The sequence below is a fragment of the Bufo bufo genome, chromosome 2, assembly GCF_905171765.1.
Source record: "Bufo bufo chromosome 2, aBufBuf1.1, whole genome shotgun sequence".
Lineage (NCBI taxonomy): Eukaryota > Metazoa > Chordata > Amphibia > Anura > Bufonidae > Bufo > Bufo bufo.
Window position 1 is genome coordinate 770,501,769 of NC_053390.1, and position 24,587 is coordinate 770,526,355.

Below are 24,587 nucleotides of genomic sequence, written 5' to 3' on the forward strand. Positions count from 1 at the left end.
CTGCATCTGTTCAGAACAGATCCGGTTGTATTATCTGTAACATAGTCAAAACTGATCCGTCTTGAACACCATTGAATGTCAATGGGGGACGGATCCATTTTCTATTGTTGCCATATTGTGTCAGTGAAAACTGATCCGTCCCCGTTGACTTACATTGTGTGTCAGGACGGATCCGTTTGGCTCAGTTTTGTCAGACTGCAAGCAGCGTTTTGGTGTCCGCCTCCAAAGCGGAATGGAGGCGGAACGGAGGCAAACTGATGCATTCTGAACGGATCCTTTTCCATTCAGGATGCATTAGGGCAAAACTGATCTGCTTTGGACCGCTTGTGAGAGCCCTGAAACGGATCTCGGAAACGGAAAGCCAAAACGCCAGTGCGAAAGTAGCCTAAGTCGAGGAGGAGTAGGAAAGTTGCAGTAGTTTCTAATATATAATATGTAGGCCTACATAATTTTAGGGGCTTGTTCACATCTGCATTGGAGGATCCATTCGGGGCTTCTGCCACTGATTCTGTCAAAAAGACTGGACTAAAAAGCCTTCTATGCAAAACAGGACCCGAACGGAAACGGAACCGATTCCATTATAATCGGTAGAGTCTTTTCTGGTCAGTTATGTGCGCGGTGCAGCATTTCCATTATTTCTGTTGTAATGCTCAGTGAATGCACAATAGGCAATTATAGCAAAGTGATAAAGTACAGTCCAACATATTGCGTCTGACTTCCCTGTACTTTATCACTTGGATTCACGCCAGTCCAGACCCCACTCAGGGGCGCAGGCACCCTGTCCAGCATTCACTAATGCCCACTGCCCACCAGGAGGCTGCTTACCCCTGTGGGCCACCACTCTGCTAGCACTGATGCACAAGCCTCCCTCCACAGCTTCAGAGCAGAGCACCTAATGGTCCGGCAGCTTCCTTACAAATAACAAAGCTCCTTGGATAGTTCAGGCAGCAGCAGTATCGCCTAAGAGCGAGTAATATCAGGCGTCCAGTCCTCAATGAGGATCTCAGACTTGTCCGTTTTAGTACATACTTGTATTTCTCATGAAATAAACATACTGAAGCTTCTTTTCTTAGAACTGTTGTTCCTCTGTTATTCCTACTACAAATCTATGACTACATTGTTAAATTTAGAGTTACCACTTGTCAAAGGGGTCTCTCCTTACAGGCTGATCCGGTCAGCACGAATTGGACGGCTTCACTGTGTAGGACAGTGGTAATGCCCAGGTGTCAGTTTATTCATGCATTTCCAGGAAGAATAACTGAGAAGTGGCACAGAAGGTTTCGTAGCGAATACGGTTATTTAATAAAACGGGAGAGGTGACGGGTCCCTTGTTTTTGTTTTTTTAAGAGCACAATTCTTTGGAAAAAAATTCTATTCAATCACACGGCCTGAACTATGAGCTGAGGAAAGAGCAGGATCTGGGGCTTTAAAACATGAATATCTGTAAAGTTTGTAATTCCCTGAGCCTGTGCCTAATCCCTTCTTCACACAGCACGGTGAAGGGGCTCTTGGGTCTCCTAACCCTGGTGGTCACTGACACTTTGCCAGCCTGGAGGATGTTGGATGTTACCTCCACCCGTGAATGTGACCTTTTGTTCCTTTCCGATTATTATCAAGCCTTGTAGCGTTCTATATAACCTTGTGCCAGGATATTCTGTAACTTATCACAGAGATTGATCTTCTGGCGCTATCTGTGGATTTTCTTCTTGTAGGCCAAGGAGAAGGAAGAGCGGCTGTTACGGAGACGATTAAAGAGGGAGAGACTGGAAGAAAAGCGCAAACAGAAGGCCTTGGAGAAGAGCAAGGCTTTGAAAATGAAGAATCATGGTAAACCTCCAAATCTCACACCATAAATCATAATGAATATTAAACTGCCTACTGTTTTCTAGAAGGAGTTGTACTCTTGTGCATGTGAAGTATATACATGTATGCATACATATGCCAGCCATTGAAATGAATGATATTCCATTTGAAGCATGGATATGACTGGTCCACCAGAGCGGAAGCCATCTCTTTACAGATGTTCCCCATTGTAGCACATAGAGGGGGTTCCAACTAGGGGACTTTCATCTAGATCTATATGTCTGAATAGGGCCTATGGACAGGGGGTGTGTTGGTGGGGCAACCCCTTTTAAGATATTGTCAGGTGTTACTAGCTTTCCAAGTGTCTCATAAAGACACAAGTAGCGGAGTTATAGAATATTGACTTACACAAAGAGCAAAACCCCCTAAAATGTAACTTTTAATAGTAAAATATAATTAACCCTCACATAAAGACGATAGCTTATAATAATCACAAGTGTGACACAATATACTAGCTGTACCAAGATGGCTACTAGGGTTATAATTGGAACACGTAAATAGGATTATCTAGGGCATAATATATCATACACGTAAACAGTGCGGGCCACTTGGTGCTGAAGTAACTGTGATTTAGGAAGATAACGCCCACCGGGTTGGATGTCTTGTCCCTGGGTGTCACTTGATGGATAGATCCACGGTTTCGTCGCTCTTTCTTCTCACTTTGTAGATGCAGCACCCACACGATATCTGCTGTAGACATCCAGTTTCAGGATTTCATTCACCGACGCAGAACATGACGCCAGATCCTCTCGGGTAAGCCATTTTGCGCTTATCTGAGAGGATCTGGGGTCATGTTCTGCGTCGGTGAATGAAATCCTGAAACTGGATGTCTACAGCAGATATCGTGTGGATGCTGCATCTACAAAGTGAGAAGAAAGAGCGACGAAACCGAGGATCTATCCATCAAGTGACACCCAGGGACAAGACATCCAACCCGGTGGGCGTTATCTTCCCAAATCACAGTAACCGTGAGTTACTTCCTCACACAAAAATCACGGGAGCCGTGAGTAACCGCACCAAGTGGCCCGCACTGTTTACGTGTATGATATATTATGCCCTAGATAATCCTATTTACTTGTTCCAATTATATCGCTAGTAGCCATCTTGGTACATCTAGTATATCGTGTCACACTAGTTTTTCTGTGGACTTGTGATTATTATAAGCTATCGTCTTTATGTGAGGGCTTATTATATTTTATTTTATACTATTAAAAGTAAAATTTTAGGGGTTTTAGCTTTCCAAGTGCTGTAGATGTGAGATGTGTATATTTTTTTCATTTTAATTGCAGGAGGAACAAGCACTGCCGATAAACCTTCCAAAGGTCTGAAGCCAAAGTCCAGCAGCATAAAAGAAGTGCTCAAAGAACAGATGTTTTTAGAGAAAAAAGTTGCACTGAGCAGGAAAAAGAAGAGTGAACTGAGGTATGATGCGTTACGTTTACTACAGTAATCATTTTCTTTGTAGACATGGGTTTTCATTGAACAAGACGTGAAGCTCCACATTGCTTTAAGAGAATCATATTAGCAATTCCCTTAAGGCCTCTTTCACACAAACGATACAGATTGCATCAGGATGCGTTCAGTGAAACTCGCACCATAAGCAAGTTCATTCAGTTTTGTCTGAAATTACGTTCAGTGTTTTTTTCAGTGTCCGTTTTTTCCGCGCTGGTACAATCAGCTTTGATGCGTTTTTTCACGCACGTGAAAAAAAATAAATTAAGATTTACAAACCACATCCGCTATCAACCATCAGTGAAAAACGCATTGCATCCGGATTACATCCATGTGCGATGCGTTTTTCACTGAAGTCCCATTCACTTCTATGGGGCCAGGGCTGCGTGAAAAACGCAGAATATAGAACATGCTGGGATTCTCACATAATGCAAAAATGATGCGTGAAAGACGACGCTCGTGTGCACAGACCCATAGCCATGAATGGGTCAGGATTCAGTGCAGGTGCAATGTGTTCACTTCATACATTGCACTTATAGATATGCATCCGTATCTTTCCATGATCTGTGGCCTTGTGTTTTTATGGTCACAGGTTCAACGGTAACTTTGTGTAATTTACTGTAAGGGGTTTGTTGCCCCACTTTTTCCACTCTCATTCAGTCTTGGGAAAGGCCGACACCAGTACAGGTTAAATGAATTGATATTTGTATTTATTCTTAAACCATGTCCTAACCTTTTTATTATGACTTTTATGGAACATAACCATTTCATTGGTTCTATATAGAACTGATCCTGCCAGCAGTCTGAAGTTAAAGAGTGAACTTCACGATGAAGATTCAAGGGATACACAAAAGTCTAATGAGGTGGGTAGTGCAATAGCTGGATGGATGTTCCTGTGTATTGATAGAGAAGTCATTAATAAATGATCAGAAGGGCAGTGTCTTATGTGACTGTCGTTTTAGTTTATAGTTTATTTTTAATGTAGGTTTAAACCTTTTTGTAATATTCTTTATTAGGGAAATGTTTTTTGTACTAGAGAACAGGGTGTAAAGAGTCTCCTTAGTAATGCAATCTAACTGAGCACTGCTGAGGACAGTCCATTGTCAACACTCTACTGATCGCTGAAGACAACTGCGTACATACTCACAGTTGTCTTACTGTCTGCTTCTTGTCTCACTGTCCCTATCTCTGCCTCACTTTATTTGAAACAATCACAGAAAAAGATACAAAACATCCTGCATGATATAAGAACTGAATATGCGCATGTACATGGCAACATTTAAAAGGAAAGAAATCACAGAAAATAATGCGATAACACAAGAGATGCAAACATTATATATGAACTAAGCCCTCACTCTGATTTGATAACATCTGAGACTCTCAGCGTATATATTTTAATGAAAACACATCTGTGCCCACCTACCAGCGACAAGTTGGTCTCAGTCCGGCAGGTCCTACTCTAAACCTACCTATGCCATTGGGCATCTATGTTCAGGAGAGCAGACCCTGCACATATAGTGTGCTGCTCCTCGTCACCTCTATGTGCATCCAGCAACCAATGAGAGGAGGAGCGCGCACAGCTGTATGTACCACCTAATCAAAGTCTCATGTGGGATAGGTGGGGCAAAAAGCGCACAAGAATGCTACTCGCCACATAATAGGAGCGTATTCACACTTGAAGGTGCCACTCCTTCAAGCACATAAATTGATCAAAAATCACAGAAAAAAGATACAAAACATCCTGCACGATATGATAACTGAATATGCGGATGTACATGGCAACATTTATAAGGAAAAAATCACGGAAAATCACTTTATTTAGTTCAGTTCTAACCACTGGCAGCTCTGCTAGTTTAGCTCTCTTCCCTGTGCTTCTCTCTTAGTAAGCGCAGGGAAGAAAATGGGTGTCGGGACAGTGCATAAAGCAGACAGTAAGTATACAGTAACAGAGCACGCTTACTGTTAGCGAAGAACACTGCAGGGCCGCTCGTATACCTATCTTCACACTGGGAAGAGCTCGAGAGGAGCACTGCAGTATTCTGCATGAAAGTGTGCTTTATTACTGTACACTTACTGTAAACGCTGGCAGTCCCGTTCACCGCTCTCGTCATTGCGTTTACGGTGAGAGGCTCAGAAAAACCAGCTAAACTAGCCAAGCTCACACCAAACCCGCGCTGCTTATTTTTAGGGAAATGCATTTACATGGAAGAAAAAAAGCCTACACCACCTCTTCCTCAGACAACTTCAATCCTTCATTGTCATCTTCGTAATCAGTCGCCGGTACCGGTGACCCGGAGTGGCTTCTTCAACTGGTGCACTTGTTAATGGGCTAGATAAAGGACTAGCAAGTTGCCAGGAGTTACTGCCAGCAGCAAATCGGTTAGGCAGAGACAGGGCTCATATAGGGAGGCAGGACCTGGGGTAACAAGACAAGAGGCAGGCCGAGGGCCTCTGTATGTTACACACAGACATCAGCGTTCAGTACACACTGAAGATGGACTCTTTAGCAACGCTCAGTTAGAGCTTTACTTAAAGGGAACCTGTCACCAGTTTTATGGTGTCCTAACTAAGGGCAACATAAGTGACTGATTCTCTTAGCACAATGCTAATGCACTTTCTTTAATTGACCCAGTCAATCTGCCAACATCTTGTATTGAAAAGCTCCAGCTGATAATGATGAGTCATGAATATTCATGAGCTCCTGACTCTCCCCGCCCACCTGCTGCTGAATGACAGTTTGTTTCCATATGAACCAGCAGCAGGTGGGCAGGGGAGTGGCTATAGCTCTGAATTAAATATACGCTGGACTCAATGACATCACGCCGGACTCCAATCAGCTCATTAGCATGCGGCATCTTATGAGATAACCGTCTGTCACACCAGTAAGTGAATACATCTAAGGTACTTTTTAGTAGTTAATGATTGTATATAATTAGTTAGATTATAATCAAATATCCACATGACGACAGGTTCCCTTTAAGGAGATTCCACACCTTGATTTCTAGTTAAAAAGCAACATCTTTCAGCAAGAAAGTATATCCTAAAATATTCATAAAGTTAAGAGTTTTTTTTTTTTTTTTCTCAAACTAGGTATTACATTTATTAGGTTTATCTCTGCATACAATAGTAACCTATGGAAAAAGCTGCATTATACCAATAGGTATTCTAGGTGGTATTTGTGGAATAGATGAAGCTATAAAGGGATTTCCGAGACCCGAAAAAAATGTAGGTAAATGTGGAAGTATTATAAAATAACAAAAGCCTTACCTGTCCGAGCTCCTGCTGCATTTGTAATGTCCGACTACCACATGAGAACGTTGCACCAATCACTCGCCTCAGCTCTCACGTGGGGTCGTCGGGTATGTCTTTTCTGCAGCAACGGTGGGATAACCGGACAAGTGAGTTTTAGTACATTCTCTTCCTACATTTTATGGGATCTCTGAAAATGTCTTTATATTTGCTACATTACTGGTAGAACACAGTGGAATTATTTGCATTATTAAATGAAAGGTTTATTATTTTTTTGCTTATCTCTGCTAGTCACTGGACAGATCTTCCTCATCCACAAGAGAACCCAAGTCTAATACAAGGACTGATGCTAGCAAAGCATCGAGAAAACTGCAAGAACCCTCCGAGCAAAGCAAAAATGATTCAAGAGGAGACAAAGAGTTTAAGAAGAAAACAACACTTTTAGAAAAAATGCAAGAGAATGAAACCTCAGATACTAGGAAACATGTAGAGAGATTAGACTCCACTTCTGAGGATTATCCAAAGCCTAAAAATGTATACAGATCTGAAAAACATACAAAAAAGGATAGTAATGAAGGAGATTCACAGAATGCCAAGAGCACTTTAAGGAAGGAACCAAAGCCTCCTAAGCATGAGCGTGAGAGGACTTACTCAGAGGAGCGTATATCCTCAAAGCATAGACACAAGTCGGATGGTATACAAAGACCAGCAACAGATGAGTCGGATTCTCAAAAATCTAAGAGGACTTCAAAAGAGGAAGAACAGTTGAGTAAGCACAATCAAAGTAAATCAAGTTCAGAGGAGCGAAACGATCGGAAAAATAAGCAAAAAACTGATGGAAAGTCATTATCATCCAGCAAAGATGAGAGATCATCTGATCATTCAAGCAAAATAGATGGAGGTAAAAGAGAGAGACATCAGTCCACTGAAAAGTCCAGACCTGAGAACCGGAATAAGAGATTAGCCGGGGATTCCAGACAACACAGAGAATTGAAAAGGTCACACAGTTCATCAGAGAAAAAATCCAAGTCTTCACCTGTTGATAAGAATGAAGCTGATTCTGCTAACTCTGATAATTCCAGGCAGGAGGAAAGTGTTAAAGACAAAAGGAGAAGCCACAGTTCTTCTGAAGAAAAGACTCATGCCAAAGCAAAGTTTAAAAGCAGTAGTAAATCACCTAAACAGAATGACCAGGAAGATGCAAACCAAAAGAGTGAAAAAGAGAGGATTGTGGTGGAAGGATCCACAGAGAAGTATCAAAAATCGAAATCTGAAGATAAAGAAGATGAGCGAAAGGAAAATCCTGTTCCTCAGAGTTCAAGCAGCACAGCAAAAGATGCCAGTCACAAGTCCAAACATAGCGATAAATCGAAGGAAAGGGCTCGGCCGGACAGCAAGGATCGTGACTCGCTTAAGGTGGATAAGAAATATTCTGGTGAAATCTCGAAAGCAAAGTATAGTCATAAGGATGAGAGGCGAAAGAGTGAAAGTGGCAAATTGGAAGAACGATCCTCTAAGTATCCAGAAGAAAAGAAACTCCAAGACCGTTCAAGCAGCTCAGATCGGAAGTCAAGTAAAAAGTCTGTGTCTGAGCATAGAAGTGAAAGCTTTAAAGGCAGCAGTACTAAAAAGGGATTGAAATTAGACAACGAAACTGACACTCAAGGTATTGCTACAGGCAGCGAGCCAAAAGATGTTGAACGACCGAGAGAGAACAAAAAGCCTGGGAAAACACAAACCGAGAGCACCGAAAAGGCCAATAATGAAGCTGCAGAATCCATACTAAGTCTTGGGAACTCGAGCTTTTATTCTGTTACAGAAGCTACTACCTCAAAGAAATCTATCATGCTCAAACCCAAGACAAAACATGGAAGCAGTGATTCAAGGGATAGTAGTGGTGCCATTAAAGCTATGACCGCTTCTAATGACTCCAGTACTTCAACTGAACCATCTGTAGACAATAGTGAACGTAATAAAATGAACCTGCTAAGTTCACAAAACCCTGTTGCTATCCAAAGTGAGACTGATGCAGGAATCCCAGCCAAGAAATCAAAGAATCCAGGTTATGAAATTGGTGGCAGAAGTCACTTGCAACCTAGAGAGTTAGAAAATTCTGCTCAGGGGCAAAGTGAATCTGCTTCCGAACCCAGTAATATTGACAACTCCAGTCTGTCTCCCGATGACGTGTACTCTGAAATTACAGATTCCAATGATGGGGAGATTTCCACAAGTGACCTTGCTGAAGAGGATGGAAAATGCACGAAAGACGGGATTAAGAAGGAAAATGTGACCATTTCAGTTCCAATTCATTCTTTGGAGCATGATAATCTTGTCACTGGTAATAATGTAGAAAGGGAAGCATCTGCTATGGATATTGATACATCCGAAATTGAAAATTTTGAGGGATCTAATGCAGTGGAAGATGGTTCTGCAGTTGTCCAAAGTGGTGCCTGTTCTGTGAACGTGACTTGCACAGAAAGAAATGTGGGAAGTAGCATAATGGAAGCCATCTGGGGTCAGGGTGGTAGCAATATCTCTGTACTTTCTGGGACGGATAATCAACGTGTAAAGGAAATCGAATGTGAAGATGCTGCTACTTCATCCAGCTCTGTTATAGAAACTACTAACGAAATAAGGCTTCTTGGTGAAGATATGGCCACTTCTTCCAATACCACAATGGATAATGGCACTGATAAAATCTGCATTGAAGTGGATACGGTAAACCTTGATAATAGCAGGGGATATACTTCTTCAGCTTCTGCCGATGGTAACTTTGTAGAAGATGACGGGGATTTTACTATGTTATCAGAAAATAGCTTTGAAGATGCAACTACCACTTCAAGCACAGATAGAAAACCATTCCATGACAACACAGAAAGTTCAGAAACATGCTCACAAAGTACCAGTGATAATCTCCCCGAACAAGTGAGTATCATTACCTTTAAGCCTGCAACATCCAGTGCCATTAGAGAATCCACAGAAAGTACTCAGGAGAATGCAGCCTCCTCATCGAACAATGCTGAAGGTTCTCCTGCTTTAAGAGAATCACGTAATGATAGCCAGACAGCAACATCTTCTGACACCACTTCCGAGGGTACAGAGAGTCCCATTGCACATATAGCAACGTCTTCAGAAAGTTACTTTGTGCCTGCCATTTCTGAAAATATAACCACACAAGCAGCAACCTCTTCCGTCACTGCAGCAGAGATTGATGGTGGTCTTGGGATGTCGGAAAGGCACACAGCCACCTCTTCAAGTAGTGTGGTCAATAGTAGTAGGGGGTTGAACTTTGAAGTCTCTCTGGTCTCATCTGAAATAGATGGCGAACATGTTGCAGCATCATCCAGTAATTTATTGGATAACAGTATGACTGATGACTGTTTAGAAAGAGAGAGCGATAGTGCGGCAAGTTCTTCTAGTAATACCCGCAGAAGTAACCATACGTTTGGTAATGCCGAGGAGAGCAAAAATACACGGGCCACATCAAGCACAGAGCAAGATGGTATGAGTGACACATGTACAAACTTCATCTCTTCTGGAACTCCCAAAGAGTATCCGGGAAACTCATCAGATCTTGCCATGGACAGTAGTACTGAAGTGTTCATAGGAAGAGACTTGTACTCTGGAAGCACCTCAAGCTGTTCTAGTAGTGGAGGAGGTCAAAGCAACAAGTTTAAGGAACAAAGTAAGGATAACACAGCATCTTCAAGCAGTGGAGATCCTTCGGTTCGAAGACAGACTTCTGAGGAGGCAGCATCTTCTTCAAGCTCTTTCAGGCAAAGTATTACAAATCACCCAGCCACATTAACCTCCGAAAACACAGAAGCTACAGCATCTTCAAGCGTTGCAGTGAACATCAGTACTGATCGTTTTGACAGATCTTCTCCTGGAAATAGTTCTGATACTACAGCCACTTCATCGAGCAACTCAACTAGGAATGTTGCCAGCTTAGACTTGTATCCCAGTGCTCAACCTACGGCATCTTCAAGTGTCGCAATGGACAGCAGTACAGAAGAAGACTTAAGCATGAGATGTGCTATGGACTTAGATAGGGGTACAGGTACTGCAACGTCTTCTGATGTTTTGAACATGTTACGTACAGAAGACACAGTAAGAAATGATGAAGTACCGGCATCGTCAAGCACAGTGGCTGCAGATATGATTAAAGAGAATGTTGAAAGCGCCTTTGTAGATAAGGCAAATGAACAGACCGCTACATCCAGCGATATGATGGATAGCAGCATAGAAGATGACAAATCGTGTGCTGTTATTTCCAACAATGCTTATTCATCCACATCCATAAATAATGATTCTTGTGGAATTAAAGATGGAAATGTTAATAGTGAAGCTACAGCCGCTAGTTCGAGCAATGCTATGGAATCTTTTGATGAGAATAATGCCACATCATCAGATTACTTCATGAGCAGTAGTTTAGAAGCAGAGAAACAGGATTTGGGTCCAAGCAGGAATGATGAAGCAGCCAGTTCTTCAAGCTTTAATGATGGTATAGTCCAAGAAATCCAAACAGAAGCATCCATCAACAGACCTGTTGTCGATGATGCAACTACGTCTTCCAGCACGGAAAGAGAGCATGATCTTGGTGAAAGAGATGGAAATGTAGGGAGTGAAATCGGCTGTGAAACTTTACAAATGTCAGTGGAATCAAGCTTTGACGATAACCACAGCAACACTGCCATTTCTGGTACTTCTGAAGAAGTTGCAGTTTATCTGTCAGGAGCAGATGCTAACAATGATTCAGGATGCATTGAGGCAAGCTCTGAAGATGGAGAGAATGATGTAACCTATGAAAAAGAGGATGCTGTAAGCAGTGCAAGCTCTGAAGAGCAAAAACATGTCTGCAGTGTATCTAGACAGCTCGGAGACAGAGAAACTGATGGTGTGGTAACAAGTGCCAGTACTGGAGCAAGAGGGTTATCTGGTAATAGAGGCAGTTCTGAAGCTTATGGTCATGTTACTTGTGTAGACAAAGCCAGTTTTGATACAGGCAGTATTACAGCTTACTGTCCTGTAGAAGTGGCGGTTTCTCATACAAATGATTTTGATATAAATGAACGTCAGGAATCGGAGGCATTTGCTGATAACAGGGATGCTGAAGATCCTGACAGAAATGCATCCGCTGAGAATGTACAGTTTGAGGACATTGCTAATGTCCCAACAGAGCATGATGTTTCTAGACCAGCTAACCAATCTGTATTGGAAGAAGGTGAAGGTGCTGTCACCAGTACAGGCATTTCTGAAGAAAATTATGGTGTAAAGCAAGATAACAAAGCCTGCTGTGCCACAGAAGGCACTGAAAGCAGTAGTATCATGAGCAGACCTGCAAGCATAGATTCCAGAGTTACTACAGAAGATGATGAAAGTGCCATTACAAGTACTGGAGCTAAAGAAGATGAAGAAGAGGGGGAAGGGTTTGTCACAAGTACTGGAACTGCAAGTGAAGATTCATCTTTTTCAATTTCTGTAGATCGTAATTCCAGTAATTTAATACATACTGCAGAACACCCAAGAAATCTCATGAACAGTAGGGTTGAACAAGAGGCAGTGGAACGGCTTGAGGTTGACACAGCAGCAGAGGAGCAGATAGTGGAAGAACAGGGTATGGAAGAGGCAGTGGTGGAGGAACGGGCAGTGGAGGAGGCAGTGGAGGAGGAGCAGGCTGTGGAAGAGGCAGTGGAGGAGGAGCAGGCTGTGGAAGAGGCTGTGGAGGAGGAGCATGCTGTGGAGGAGGAGCAGGAACGGGCTGTACAGGTTGTGCAAGAGGCAGTGGTAGAGGAACGGGCTGCCGAAGAGGCAGTGGTGGAGGAACGGGCTGTACAGGTTGTGCAAGAGGCAGTGGTAGAGGAACGGGCTGCCGAAGAGGCAGTGGTGGAGGAACGGGCTTTACAGGTTGTGCAAGAGGCAGTGGTAGAGGAACGGGCTGTACAGGTTGTGCAAGAGGCAGTGGTAGAGGAACGGGCTGCCGAAGAGGCAGTGGTGGAGGAACGGGCTGTACAGGTTGTGCAAGAGGCGGTGTTGGAGGAACGGGCTGTGCAAGAGGCAGTGTTGGAGGAACGGGCTGTGCAAGAGGCGGTGTTGGAGGAACGGGCTGTGCAAGAGGTGGTGTTGGAGGAACGGGCTGTGCAAGAGGCGGTGTTGGAGGAACGGGCTGTGCAAGAGGCGGTGTTGGAGGAACGGGCTGTGCAAGAGGCGGTGTTGGAGGAACGGGCTGTGCAAGAGGCATTGGTGGAGGAACGGGCTGTACAGGTTGTGCAAGAGGCGGTGTTGGAGGAACGGGCTGTGCAAGAGGCGGTGTTGGAGGAACGGGCTGTGCAAGAGGCGGTGTTGGAGGAACGGGCTGTGCAAGAGGCGGTGTTGGAGGAACGAGCTGTGCAAGAGGCGGTGTTGGAGGAACGAGCTGTGCAAGAGGCGGTGTTGGAGGAACGGGCTGTGCAAGAGGCGGTGTTGGAGGAACGGGCTGTGCAAGAGGCAGTGTTGGAGGAACGGGCTGTGCGAGAGGCGGTGTTGGAGGAACGGGCTGTGCAAGAGGCGGTGTTGGAGGAACGGGCTGTGCAAGAGGCGGTGTTGGAGGAACGGGCTGTGCAAGAGGCGGTGTTGGAGGAACGGGCTGTGCAAGAGGCGGTGTTGGAGGAACGGGCTGTGCAAGAGGCGGTGTTGGAGGAACGGGCTGTGCAAGAGGCGGTGTTGGAGGAACGGGCTGTGCAAGAGGCGGTGTTGGAGGAACCGGCTGTGCAAGAGGCATTGGTGGAGGAACGGGCTGTGCAAGAGGCATTGGTGGAGGAACGGGCTGTACAGGTTGTGCAAGAGGCGGTGTTGGAGGAACGGGCTGTGCAAGAGGCTTTGGTGGAGGAACGGGCTGTGCAAGAGGCTTTGGTGGAGGAACGGGCTGTGCAAGAGGCATTGGTGGAGGAACGGGCTGTGCAAGAGGCATTGGTGGAGGAACGGGCTGTACAGGTTGTGCAAGAGGCGGTGTTGGAGGAACGGGCTGTGCAAGAGGCATTGGTGGAGGAACGGGCTGTGCAAGAGGCATTGGTGGAGGAACGGGCTGTGCAAGAGGCATTGGTGGAGGAACGGGCTGTGCAAGAGGCATTGGTGGAGGAACGGGCTGTACAGGTTGTGCAAGAGGCGGTGTTGGAGGAACGGGCTGTGCAAGAGGCGGTGTTGGAAGAACGGGCTGTGCAAGAGTCGGTGGTGGAAGAACGGGCTGTGCAAGAGTCGGTGGTGGAAGAACGGGCTGTGCAAGAGTCGGTGGTGGAAGAACGGGCTGTGCAAGAGTCGGTGGTGGAAGAACGGGCTGTGCAAGAGGCAGTGTTGAAGGAACGGGCTGTGCAAGAGGAAGTGTTGAAGCAACGGGCTGTGCAAGAGGCAGTGTTGGAGAAACGGGCTGTGCAAGAGGCAGTGTTGGAGGAACGGGCTGTGCAAGAGGCAGTGTTGGAGGAACGGGCTGTGCAAGAGGCAGTGTTGGAGGAACGGGCTGTGCAAGAGGCAGTGTTGGAGGAACGGGCTGTGCAAGAGGCAGTGTTGGAGGAACGGGCTGTGCAAGAGGCAGTGTTGGAGGAACGGGCTGTGCAAGAGGCAGTGTTGGAGGAACGGGCTGTGCAAGAGGCAGTGTTGGAGGAACGGGCTGTGCAAGAGGCATTGTTGGAGGAACGGGCTGTGCAAGAGGCAGTGTTGGAGGAACGGGCTGTGCAAGAGGCAGTGTTGGAGGAACGGGCTGTGCAAGAGGCAGTGTTGGAGGAACGGGCTGTGCAAGAGGCAGTGTTGGAGGAACGGGCTGTGCAAGAGGCAGTGTTGGAGGATACAGTGGCTGAGGAACATGTTGTGGATGAGGCAATGGCGGAGGAGCAGGTTAAAGAAGAGGCAGTGGTGGAAGAACAGGAAGAGGCAGTGGCAAGGAAATGTTTTGAGGAAGGGATGGAGGAAGAGACAGTGGCAGAGGAACAAGTTGTGGAAGAAGTTGTAGCAGAGCAACATGTTGCAGAAGAGGCTGTGGCAGAGGAACAAGTTGCGGAGGAAGCAATGGTGAAGGCAGGCGTTGAGAAAGAGGCAGTGGTGGAAGAACATGTTGAAGAAGAGACTGTGGCAGAAGTTGAAGTAAAAAAAGATTGTGAAGTATTTCAAGGTGTTATAAATTTCAGTATCGCACCGGTGAGATCATTGAGTAGAACTTCCGAAAATGAATGTATTTCTTCAGTGAAGAGTGCAATTGTTGCTGATCATTCTGCACTGGAGTCCTTAACACATGGTGCTGCAGAGATTTCTGAGGAGAAACTTGATGATTTAAACACTGAATACCAATGTACCAGTGACTTGGACACTAGTGCTTCAATTGAGTCTCAAGGTTCTCTTACAAAGAGCCCTAGTGAAGCAAGCAATACCTTTTTCGACAGTCAGACATCACATACTGATAAAGTTGCACATCACATGTTTGAAGAAGAAAATATGCTTCACACAGCATTGTCAGAAGAGCATTTAGAAGATGGCAAAGTGCACATTCTTTCTACGGACAACAGTGAAAATGCTCCTGTTAACACATCTGATGGGAGGAAATCCTCAAACTCTGATGAAGATGTTCCATCAGAACCCAGCCAGGGTATGGTGTCTGAACATGTGGTGACTGTTGAGCCCAGCAACAAAGTCGTAGAGTCTGAGGAAACTCCCCAGACAAATGAAGACCATAATAAGCAAGCAAAAGAGTGCCACAACACTACCTCAGCTGATGCCCATGAAAACCAAATATCAGTACTTGCGTCAGGTAGGTATTGTCTGTTTCCTTGAATTCACATACTGCATGCTATATAATGTAGATGGTGCTAAAGGTATCTCCATTACCTGGAGACAACCATGCTTCCATCGCCATTTTCTTATTTTTATTAAAGGATAGTTTTCGTGTCCCTAACTAGCTGTATAAGCCCTGATGATAGTATGTGTACAATGTGTCCTGGGTGAGGAGAATATTAGGGCACCTCAAATGCAAAACATATTGGTTAGTCTACTTTGTGCCTTGTGTATCGGCCTCAGAAGATCCAACCTTCCATTGACCCTAAATTCTTCAGGGAAAACAGTGCATTATAAATCATAGATGACCTTGTTACGTGGCAGACATGCTTTATGTATGTAATGCCTGTTTGTATTAATGGTTGTAGTTCAATTTATTTGGAAGTTCACCATATGGAGACACGAGCTTTGGATGCATGCAGGTTTACAGGGAATTTTATGAGAGGGATGGCCCAACAGTTACTGTTCCCTCAAGTATAAGCTATTGTGCTTCATCTTCACTACATCCCATCAGCAGACAGGCCCTCAGGTTACTATCCTCTACCTCTGCAATTGCCTACGTAAGATAAAATTTTAGGCAGCTCCCCAATATGGTCTGTCGGCAGAATCAACTCTATTAAACCAGGACTGCTGCCTAGGGTAGGGTTCATCCTGCTGATTAAAATGATGCCTGTCGGTGATGGCATTCCAGAGAAAGAAATACATCTATTATTTTTGCAAATTAGATCCCCAGTGCACAGGGGGAATATGGACAGGTGTGTGGAGTAACCAGGCCCCACTCCTTGGGGCACTGAAGCCCTCAGTTGCATAGAGAAGGAAAGTCTCTTTTTTTTTCCCTTCGGAACACAAGAACCAATTATCACAGATGGGTACCATTTAAATCAGCAGAATCAACCCTACCATGCAGAATATCTGACTTAATAGGATTTATCTTGCTGACAAGTGCTCTTTAAGGCCTCATTCACACATACATGGATTTTCCGTGAAAACCCGTCCTGCTGAGTGCACGAGCGCACAGCGTCATTGGTTTCTATGACGCCGTGCGCTTCGTGCTGCCGCCACTGTACAGTGATACACTCGTATAGTTCATACGAGTGTTACTGTGCGGCGGCGCAAGGCGTCATAGCAACCAATGACGCTGTGCACTCGGCAGGACGGGTTTTCTCTGACCGTGGTCCGTGAAAGTCCACGTATGTGTGAATGAGGCCTAAAAGTGGCTCCAAAAAGAGATGGGTTGATGTCTTCAGAGAAAATACTTTGTGCTCATTCTTTTTTCCATTACATTTTTTCACAGAACCCATCATAGAGCGTGTACAGTCTGCACAGGACGGCGACTCTCGTGTGAGTAATCTGTATGGTTGGCATTTTCATGATTTATAAGACCAATGTCAATGCATCTCCGACATTGTCAGACGCACTCAGACTTCTCACCAGTCAGACCACTTACAATATCTATGCAAGTGGTTGCATTTTGCGGTGTCCATTTGCCATTTGCACTGGGAATGTTTCTGGAACTTGTGTGAAATGTAGCAGCAGACCCCCATTCAAAAGATGGAGGTGAAAAACGCCACCGTCTGGTTAGTATCTGTCATTCTACTTACAAGGGGGGGGGGGCTATACAGTGGAAAGCTTTGGAGTTGTAGGTCAGAACATCTTCATAGACCCTACAAATGGCACGCCGACCATTTTTACACTTTGTTGGGGCAGAACCAATCCTCGTATTCCTGATCTGTTTCGATGTAAGTAAAATAAAGAGACAGGTTTTTCAGGCACTTCTATACGTTTTACCTTTATGCATACAAAAAATCCAAAATGTGCAGACATTTGGGAAAAATTCACTATTTTCAAAATTAGAATTTCTCTGCCTTAAGACGGATAGTGATACTTCATAAAATAGTTATCACTTTACATTACCCATATGTTTTTGTTTTTTTGTTTTGTTTTTTTTAGGAAGTTAGAAGGCTTAGAAGTTTAGAAGCACATTTTAAAATTTTCACGAAATATTCCAAAACCCACTTTTTTAAGGACTATTTTAGTTATGAAGTCACTTTGTGGGGGTTACACGGTAGAAACCACCCCTAAATGACCCCATTTTAGAAACTACACCCCTCAAGTTATTCAATACTGATTTTACAAACTTTATTAACACTTTAGGTGTTCCACAAGAATTAAAGCAAAAAGGAGGGGGAATTAAAAAATTTCATTTTTTGGGGGCAGATTATCCATTTAAATCCAGTTTTCCTGTAACACAGCAAGGGTTAACGGCCAAAGAAACCTCAATATTTATTACCTTGATTCTGCAGTTTACAGAAACACCCCATATGTGGTCGTAAACTGCTTTATGGGCACACGGCAGGGTGCAGAGGGAAAGGAGCGCCATAGTATTAACGAAGGGCAGATTGTGCTGGAATGGTTTTCAGGTGCAATGTCACGTTTGAAGAGACCCTGAGGTACCCCTAGAAAGAAAACCCCCCAAAAGTGACCCCGTTTGGGAGACTACACCCCTCAAGGAATACATTTTAGTGGTGAAGTAAATGCTTTGACCCAACAAGCGTTTGGTAGAATTTAGAAACACATGGCTTTGAAAATGAAAAATTAACTTTTATTTCCAATATAAAGTTGCTTTAGCCACAAATTTTTCATTTTCACAAGGGCTACCAGGAGAAAATGCACCCCAAAATTTATGCATTTTTTCCTAAATACGGCAACACCTCATACCTCTGTTTGGGGGCATGGCAGCATTCAGAAGAGTAAAAGCGGCATCTGGATTTTCTAACATGTAATTTGCTGAAATTAGTTTAGGGTGTACAGTTACATCCAAATGCGTGAAAGGGTTAAAGGGAATGTGTCATCAGAAAATGTTTAACATATATATTTTTTTAATTAAATTTTCTATGTCACTGAAATAATCATAATGTCTATATTTCAACAAAAAACATAAAATCCTGCAGTTTTCACACTGGTCACTAAGCCTAATAGGCGCCACTTCTTGTTCTGTACAGATCACTTGATTGCAGTTATCTGCTTATCTGTCATTGTAATCCTGCCTGTAATGATATCACCTATGTGCACAGATACGATAGGATCCAGCAACAATTCTTTCCTTGTACAATGACCTCTGCACAGGTCACAGAGCTGCCTAGAAAACTCTCCCATAGAAGTCAATGAGGTCCTCTCCTGACCATGGGGCTGCCATAACAGAACAGATCAGGCAAGATGGCCGCCCCCATAATCATGTGCAGGAAATAGAAGAAATAAATCTGCAATCAGAAAAAAAGAATACACGTTACTATCTAGTTTTAGCTGTCAGAAAAAATTTTTGGTGCCACATTTCCTTTAGGCATGTCCAATTAATTTTAACCATTTATGCACCTTTGTGCCTGTTAATATAGCTGAAGGTGCACCGTTGTCTCCACTTTTCTGTCTCTCCCATTGATGGCCTTAGGCCTTGACGTATTTGACTGCTGAACCGCTTGTCCTTGTGTTGAACGTCTCGGATCAAAGCATCCTTTAATTTGATGGGGGGTTTTTTTGCATTTTTTTATGCTTTAGGCTCCAGAACTTGGTGACAAAGTCAAACCCGGTTCAGAGATGGATGGGCCGAAAGAACCTGACAGTATTACCAAGCATGAAGGTTAGTATGGAGGTAGAAGGAGATCACCATGAGCGGCACGGAATGATCGCTATGCTGTTTAGGATCATGACGGGTGTAAATCTGCTTCATACCACAGACCCTGCCAAAAAAAGTGAGGAGAAAGAGTTAAAGGAAGAGGGGAAAGCAGAGGGAACTCAACCAGACCCCAGTACTGGTAAAGTGGTAAGCAGTGTCTTCTACCTGTATAAGCTGACGCTTGCTGTGTCTTACCATGGCTGCTATGGAATACATTTTTTCCTATTTTTTTACTTTAGGAATCTCTGCCTGCTGCTCAACCTGAAAAAAGAAAAAGGGGCAGGCCCCCAAAGAGGCGCACCCTGCTTCTAGCCATGGCCAAGCAGGCTGGTGAGCGTCCTCCACTTTTCTAGTTTATTTCTGACATGTTCTGTTCATCCAGTGATCCTCATGTCTGTTTGTGCTTCTCTCCCACAGAAGAGGCCGCAGCGGCTGCAGCAAAGCAGTCTTCAGAAGCACAGCGCCCTCTAGAGGTACCGATCGCTACTACAATGGCATGCAATTGTCAGCTCTGTGGTTCTCCGCCACATTCTCAGATCTCTTGTGTAGGCAATCTGTGATGTTTAGAAGCAACACAATCACTAGGTCAAAGGAGAGAATATTTTTGAGAATAGATTTCTTTTTATTTATTTAAATAATTTTTTATAAAAAAAAATTTAAATTACTTTTTATTTATTTTGGGAGCTGGTTCAATAATTTTACCACACAAACACCTAAGGGTAATAGTTGAAGACATTTAGCTATAGTAAATAATGTAAGTATGGACTGTTTATACTTAAAAGGTATGGACACCTTTTGAGGAATTTTTTTATTACATTTTAATCATTTTAGGATAAAAAATATTTTTTTAATTGGTGTTTATTTTTTTTATTTTTTTAGAGTTACTGGGGTTAATAAATCAGTCTGTTTGCATAGTATCGCTTTTCAGTCACGTCAGCTGACGGCTCATCTAAAGCCTTAAAGGGGTTTTCCCATCTCAGACAATGGGGGCATGTCGCTAGGATATGCCCCCATTTTCTGATAGGTGCGGTTACCACCGCTGGGACCCGCACCTACAATGAGAACGGAGTCGGGAAATGAATGGAGGGCGCACTGCATATGCGCAGCCGCCCTCCATTCATTTCTATGGGGCTGCTGGCTCGGCTTTTGCTGTCTGCCCCATAGAAATTAATGGGAGCAGGGGCCGCGAGTGCTCGGTGCGCTCCCATTCACTTCTATGGGAGCAGCGTTTGGTGGTGGACGGACCCTGGGAAATCCGGGGTCCTCCAGCCACAGCGCTCCCCGCTTAGTTCTCGTTGTAGGTGCGGGTCCCAGCGGTGGGACCTGCACCTGTCATACAATGGTGGCATATCCTAGCGATATGCCCCCATTGTCTGACATAGAAATACCCCTTTAACTCTGATCTTCTCAGCTCAAACACTCATTATAGGGAAACGCTTATCAAACTGATAAGAATATGGTTTTAATGAGGTCAGGAGATCAGAGACGAGAGCTACACATGGCCATCAGCTGACGGGACTGAGAAGTGATACTCTGCAAACAGATTTTTAACCCCTGTAACTCAAAAACAGCTGATAATTTTTATTAAAGACCAATTGAACTAATTATTTATAGGCCGAAATGAGTAAAATGCAATGATAAAACATTGCTCAAAGTTGATGGATTCACTTTAAAGGCTATGTCCACCTTTAGAACTATATTTCATTTATTGCCCCAGTGCATCTAAAATCAAATTCAACCAAATTGCCTTGATACATTTTTTGTCCACAGCTTGAAGGCACTACAGAGTTCTGGCTTCAAAAAGTTGCAGAAACATCACTTTGCCACATTTGAGCTTCTATGTGCAAAAATTTAGAGACCTCTTATATTTTTACACCCCTCAGTCTAGTTTTGAGAAGTGGGTGGTAAAATGGGTACGATTAGCCTCTTAAACTAATTTAAAGGGGCTTTGAACCTGGACATATACCCATCTTCACCCCTCCAGCCACCCTGATATGAGCATCAGAGCATTTCATACTCCGACGCTCTCATTTGCCCTGCGCGCAAAGGCATTTTATGGAGATCTGGTGACTTCCCGGACTCTCCATGGGGACTGCTGGCAGTGAGCCCACTTTAGCGCTGCCCTAGCCTGTAAAAAAGATAGGGCTGCGCTAAAGCCCATTCATCTGAGCTGGTGACGTCACCAGGAACACTGCTGGTTAGAAGCCTCCACCTAGCAGTGTGCCATTGTAAAGAAAAAAGCCCGTGCCCTGCACGATCGGGGGCACTAGAGGGGTAAAGAAGGGAATATGTCCGGGTTCAGAGCTGAACCCCTTTAAGCCAGATTTTTCAGCTCAACTCTTCCTCCAGTAAAGGTGCCATAGGAAGTTCAGTAACGTCTAAGTGCTAGACCACATTTATCAAACAGTCTGCCGCATTTGATAAATTTTGCACAAATTACAGCAGTGCAGACTCCTGCAAGACTCATTTAAAAAATTCCCCTCATGGTAAATCTCCCTCTTATTTTTTTAGTGCTTCACTTTTTTTTCCTGGTACTTTTATTTTAGTTGCATTGGCGCAACAAAAATGGTTGTGAAGGGATGCCTAGCTTTTTATGGTATAGATCCAAGGAATGTAAATGAGAATCGGAAAAAAGTATTGGTCCACATATAGGGAATTTTATCACACCCCGCTCTCCAGAATACTGGCCGCAAAGTCTCAAAATAGGGGCGTTGCGACTTTTTGGCTCCCCTGCACAGACTTTGAGACTTTTTACAATTTTACACCACTCACTCCATTTTTGGGTGATAAAGTAGGCATGGTTAGCTATGTTAATGAGTTTAAAGGGAACCTGTCACCTGGATTTTGACGATTATATATATATATATATATATATATATATATATATATATATATATATATATATATATATTTATAATATTGTAAATGAGGCTACTAATAACGTCTCCGGAGCCCAGCACCGCCCACTGTGAAGGAGCCCAGCACCGCCCACTGTGAAGGAGCCCAGCACCGCCCCGCATACTCCGAATCTCCTTCTTGCTCTCCGACGTCACAAAGCTAGAGCGCCATAATCTCGCGATGCGTGAGCTAGCGCATGCACAGTGTCAGCATAGTGTTCCTTCGCTGTGCTGGCATCAGCCTCAGGGAACGAACTGCACATGCGCTAGCTTGCGCATTGCGAGATTACGGCGCTCTAGCTTTGTGACGTTGGGGAGCAAGGAGGAGATTCGGAGGATGCGGGGCGATGCTGGGCTCCTTCACAGTGGGCATGGCTGGGCTCCGAGTCAGAGAACGCTGGACTCGTCTAAGGTTCATTTACATATATATATAAAATCGTTTTTACACAATAAAAGCACACAGAGCTATGGGGATTGGGTATTGCGGATGTGCTAGCGGCCATCTAGCAACCCATGTCCTTAGCTCTATACACAAAATCCCGGTGACAGGTTCTCTTTAAATCCAGATTGATCACAATGTCTTAAAAAGTCGTAAAAAAATCGTACTCCAGTACAAGTGTGTTACTGAAGCAACTTTTATAGACAAGTGTTAGGTCTAAAGATGCACAAGATGTAACAAAAATGTACCATGCCACATGTGATACATTTGGTGCAAAAGACTACTGCAAACTGACTTCAGATATTACCCTCCTGATAAATCCCCACCCCATTGACTACACTGTCAGTTCCATTTTTATGCTCTGCCACAAAAAGCGCCCTTTTGGAAATCCCATTCGCTCTTCCATGCAGTGTTTAAAACAAAAAAAGAAATGACAATGGGAAAAAGACACAATCCTGTGCTGCGTAATATTTTCTGACCAGCTTATTTATGTGTAAACTGTCATATTTCTTGTTTCTCCAGGAAAAGGATAAATCTGACAAGAATGACAAAGGGGATAAAGGTACGTAACCTCAGGAGACCCAACCAACCCCCTTTCATAGCGTCGTAGGAACTGCATACTTTGGCTTGTAATCACCACCACTAAGTCAGACTGATCGCAGGATGTATTGCGTACAGGGCACATCAGAAATTTGTGGATATCCCACCTAAGAGTAGGATTAGAGGCATGCAGATCCATAGATGAGCATTATCAGTAGGATAGGGAAGGCCCTTTGAGAAGATTTGCCAAGTTTGCTGTCGAAGAACTTTACTGCTCTACATAGACTCCAGACCTTAACCCTTTTGACATGCAATAAATTGCTGGCTACAGGCCCTGACTTAGGCTGTGTTCACATCTGCGTTGTGAACTCTGGCAGTCTGTTCCGGCAGAGGAACAGACTGCCGCAATTCACCTTATCCGGCCTAGCATAGCCAGATACCACCGTACACTGCCAGAAACATTTCAGGGATCTCACAAGCGGCCCAAAACGGATCAGTTCAGCCCCAATGCATTCTAAATGGATAAGGATCCGCTCAGAATGCATCAGTTTGCCCCTGTTCAGCCTCCATTCCGCTCTGGAGGCGGACACCAAAACACTGCTTGCAGCGTTTTGGTGTCCGTCTGATGAAACTGAGCCAAACGGATCCGTCCTGACTTACAATGTAAGTCAATGGGGACGGATCCATTTTTACTGACACAATATGGTGCAATTGAAAACGGATCCACCTCCCATTGACTTTCAATGTAAGTCAAAACGGATCCGTTTGCATTATCCTGAAGAAAAAATGGTTCATGGTAATGTAAACGGATCCGTTCTTAACGGATACAAGCGTTTGCATTATAGGTGCGGATCCATCTGTGCAGATACCAGACGGATCCGCACCTAAACGCAGGTGTGAAAGTAGCCTTAATTCTTTTACGGTATTGAGTTCCGTCCTAGGGGCTCAATACCGGAATAGAACTGATCAGTTTTATCCCCATGCATTCTGAATGGAGAGCAATCCGTTCAGGATGCATCAGGATGTCTTCAGTTCAGTCTTTTTGCCTTTTCAGGACGGAGACAATACCGCAGCATGCTGTGGTTTTATCTCCGTCCAAAATTCCGGAACACTTGCCGGAATGCCGGATCGGAATTTTTTTCCATTGAAATGCATTAGTGCCGGATCCGCCAAAACGGATCTGGCATTGCGGTCTGCGCATGCTCAGACCGCAAAAAATGTGAAAAAAAATAAATGCTGGATCCGTTTTTCCAGATGACACCGGCGAGACAGATCCGGCATTTCAATGTATTTCTCATACAAATCCGTCTGACAAATGCCATCAGTTTGCATACGTTTTGCGACGCAACTGCCTGCCAGAATCCTCTGCCGAAAGTGTGAAAGTACCCTTATCCAGCCGCTTTTGGCCGAACAAAAAATGTTGCATGTAGCTTTTTTTTTTTTGTCCAGCTGAAAGCCGGCATGTACTTCAGATACAGTGCCAGACTTCACAACGCAGATGTTAACCCTGCCATATCGCTCAACGTTTCTGCCGTGTGGCTCAATATATGTATTTAGATCTCCATAGTTGTGCTACGGCCTCTTTTATCAGTGAATCACGGACATGTGCTGTCCATGTTCTTCAGGGACAGCACACACATCCATTGATTTCAATGTGCTCATTCACTACTTTGGTCCGCAG

General features: G+C 44.2%; 1 protein-coding gene across 2 annotated transcripts in view; it reads left to right on the forward strand.

Annotated features, from left to right (window-relative positions):
- Positions 1 to 24,587, forward strand: part of BOD1L1 (biorientation of chromosomes in cell division 1 like 1) — a 52,797-nt gene that overhangs the window by 19,520 nt on the left and 8,690 nt on the right. Inside the window, exons 7-17 of one of the 2 annotated variants that reach the window (XM_040419094.1) lie at positions 1,713 to 1,827; positions 3,153 to 3,285; positions 4,100 to 4,178; positions 6,856 to 12,222; positions 14,551 to 15,337; positions 16,655 to 16,701; positions 18,913 to 18,994; positions 19,092 to 19,177; positions 19,270 to 19,360; positions 19,448 to 19,503; positions 22,889 to 22,928. In XM_040419094.1, the coding sequence (XP_040275028.1) occupies positions 1,713 to 1,827; positions 3,153 to 3,285; positions 4,100 to 4,178; positions 6,856 to 12,222; positions 14,551 to 15,337; positions 16,655 to 16,701; positions 18,913 to 18,994; positions 19,092 to 19,177; positions 19,270 to 19,360; positions 19,448 to 19,503; positions 22,889 to 22,928 (6,883 nt within the window). The remainder of the gene's footprint in view (positions 1 to 1,712; positions 1,828 to 3,152; positions 3,286 to 4,099; positions 4,179 to 6,855; positions 12,223 to 14,550; positions 15,338 to 16,654; positions 16,702 to 18,912; positions 18,995 to 19,091; positions 19,178 to 19,269; positions 19,361 to 19,447; positions 19,504 to 22,888; positions 22,929 to 24,587) is intronic. The other variant, XM_040419095.1, reaches the window with a different exon arrangement.